Below are 2,357 nucleotides of genomic sequence, written 5' to 3'. Positions count from 1 at the left end.
TGGGCCCCAACTAAACCCAAGATAGGACCCAACCCACCTCATATTTTGGCTTATACAAAAATTATTTCATAAACATAATTAATATCTTAAAAATTGAATGGATATGATTTATGGATGCTCTCATTATTGATCGATAATCATTTTTAATAGAAATAGAAGGAAACCTATATTGGGTCTCTACCTATTTTCACATAAAAGATTCCTCAAAAAATTCAATTTTCTTTCGATGCTATTATTATAATTATCTTGCAAGCTAAGAATCACTCACTTGCCACGTGAAATATTTCTTATTAAAATTAACATCACATTTCTTTTTCTCTAATAAGTATATTTTTTTATTATTATTATTAATAAGCTGACTTATTCAATTAGTAAGTAAGTAACTGTAACTCTTATCCTCCTAAATATCGCCCTACTATGTCGCAACCCCATATCAGAAAAATTCATGAAAATGGGATCTTACTTCCATAACAATACACACTATAGCCAAATTACTTAAAGCAATTCGTTCATAACAAGCAATAAAATAAACAAATAAAATTGACATGATGAATGGAAGCAATAACAAGCAAAATAATGCAAAATAGAAGCAATCCTAATTTTGAGCAAAAAAAAAAATAGAAAAAGAAAGCTTTCCCAACCTTTTTTTTATTATTCAAAGAAGAATCTTTAGATTATTTTTATTTATTTTTTCCAAGAATAAGTAAAATAAAAGGTTTCTTTCTTCTCTTTACAATCAATTTTTTTAAGGGAAAGAAAGTGAACTTTCCATGCCTTGTTGAGCTATATAGTTGATTAATTAGTGATTTAAGAGATTAGGAAGACCACAACTATTAGAGTCCAAAAGAGTGCCTTGGGTATTTACATGTTTTTTTAAACCCGTAAACTAAACCACCTTCTTCATCTCTACAATGCTTCTTGGTAGTTAGTTTTTAGTTGTTGGCCTATCCAATCTTTCCGAAACACCAACAACTTCTTTAATATATATATTCTCCTATCTCAAAACCCAATACACATAAAATAATTAAATAAAATCCCTTATAATAATTTTCTCCATGTATCATCTAATTAATTATTATTACAATTATTAAATAATTAAATAGCACCATTACCAATGCTTTTTATTTAGCCCATTCTTCCCACTACTAATATAACCGAATACTTCTTCATTCTCATTTTTCAGAAGAGAAAGCTCTGTTTTCTGTTTTGGTTGAAAAGAGAGCTCAAAACAGAGTAAAAATGGCGGAAACCGTAAAGATCATGAGGAAATCAGTCTTTACTTTTCTTCAAAACTACAACCATGTCAGTTCAACAGCTGCTCTAATGGCTATGCCTTTCTCCGCTTCAATTCTCCTATCCCAAGCTATACTTCCTTCATTTTCTTCTTCATCTTCTTCATCTCTGCTTTTCACCATTTACAATCGTATACAAGCTCTCTTTGCCGCCGCTGGATTCCCAGCCTCGTCGGAATTCTTTGCCATTCTCAACGAGAAACTTGCTCAGACAATCTCCTCTTCCGTTATCACTCTCCCTTTCACCCTAACTTTCTTTCTTATATGCAAATCTTATGTAATTGAATCACTTAGAAACCCTAAATTGAAATCGAGACCTTCCTTATCCGCCGTTTTCGGCAATTTCAGTCGTATCTTCTCAACTTACCTCTGGAACTCGATCCTAATCCTCGCGGCCAACGCAACCGTCTTCGCTCTCCTCTTCCTCGTCTTCAATTCGCTCGAATCGTTTGGCCTACTCAAATCAACCAACTCAGTTCTCTTTCTCTCCGCCTCCGGAGCCGTTTTTTACTCGATTGTGCTCGCCAACGCCCTAATCATCTGCAATTTGGGCCTGGTCTCGTCCGGCATGGAGAGGTCCTCTAATGGAGGCGGTTACTTGTCGACTCTGAGAGCTTGTGTTTTGATTAGGGGAAGAACCTCGACGGCGTTAGCTTTGACTCTGCCTCTAAATCTGGCCATGGCAGCCATCGAGGCTCTCTTCCAATACAGAATCGTGAGATCCCTTACTGCAGTATTATTATCATCATCATCAACAACATCTTCGTTTTGGATGGTTATGGAGTCTCTGTTGATATTCTACTTGTACTCGATTATGGTGGTTCTTGATACAGTCGTGAATTGTCTTTTCTACAAGAACTGTAAAGCCATGGAGGAACAAGGAAGACTATTTTGCTATGGTATCAAAGATGATGATCACGACGATGATGCGTATGGCTATTACGTTTATGACAGTTTGAAGACTCTGGATTTAGAACAACTTCCTTAGATTTTTTTTTCTTTTATTTTTCTCTTCAAGCTTTCTGGGAAACCAAACAGAGAGCTCATAGATTATATGTACAACAA

At 35.0% G+C, this 2,357-nt stretch overlaps 1 protein-coding gene across 1 annotated transcript; it reads left to right on the top strand.

The window, feature by feature from the left end:
* Positions 1-754: 754 nt before the first annotated feature.
* LOC115711298 (uncharacterized) lies at positions 755-2,357 on the top strand. The gene has a single exon (XM_030639632.2). It carries the CDS (start codon positions 1,240-1,242, stop codon positions 2,278-2,280), a length of 1,041 nt encoding a protein of 346 aa, XP_030495492.2. The 5' UTR covers positions 755-1,239; the 3' UTR covers positions 2,281-2,357.

Source organism: Cannabis sativa, chromosome 3 (assembly GCF_029168945.1).
Source record: "Cannabis sativa cultivar Pink pepper isolate KNU-18-1 chromosome 3, ASM2916894v1, whole genome shotgun sequence".
NCBI lineage: Eukaryota > Viridiplantae > Streptophyta > Magnoliopsida > Rosales > Cannabaceae > Cannabis > Cannabis sativa.
The sequence above is the reverse complement of the archived record's forward strand: the minus strand, read 5'-3'. Positions and strand labels throughout refer to the sequence as shown.

Coding starts and splice junctions, on each gene's coding strand:
- LOC115711298 (XM_030639632.2), top strand. CDS start 1,240: ATGGCGGAAACCGTAAAGATCATGAGGAAATCAGTCTTTACTTTTCTT.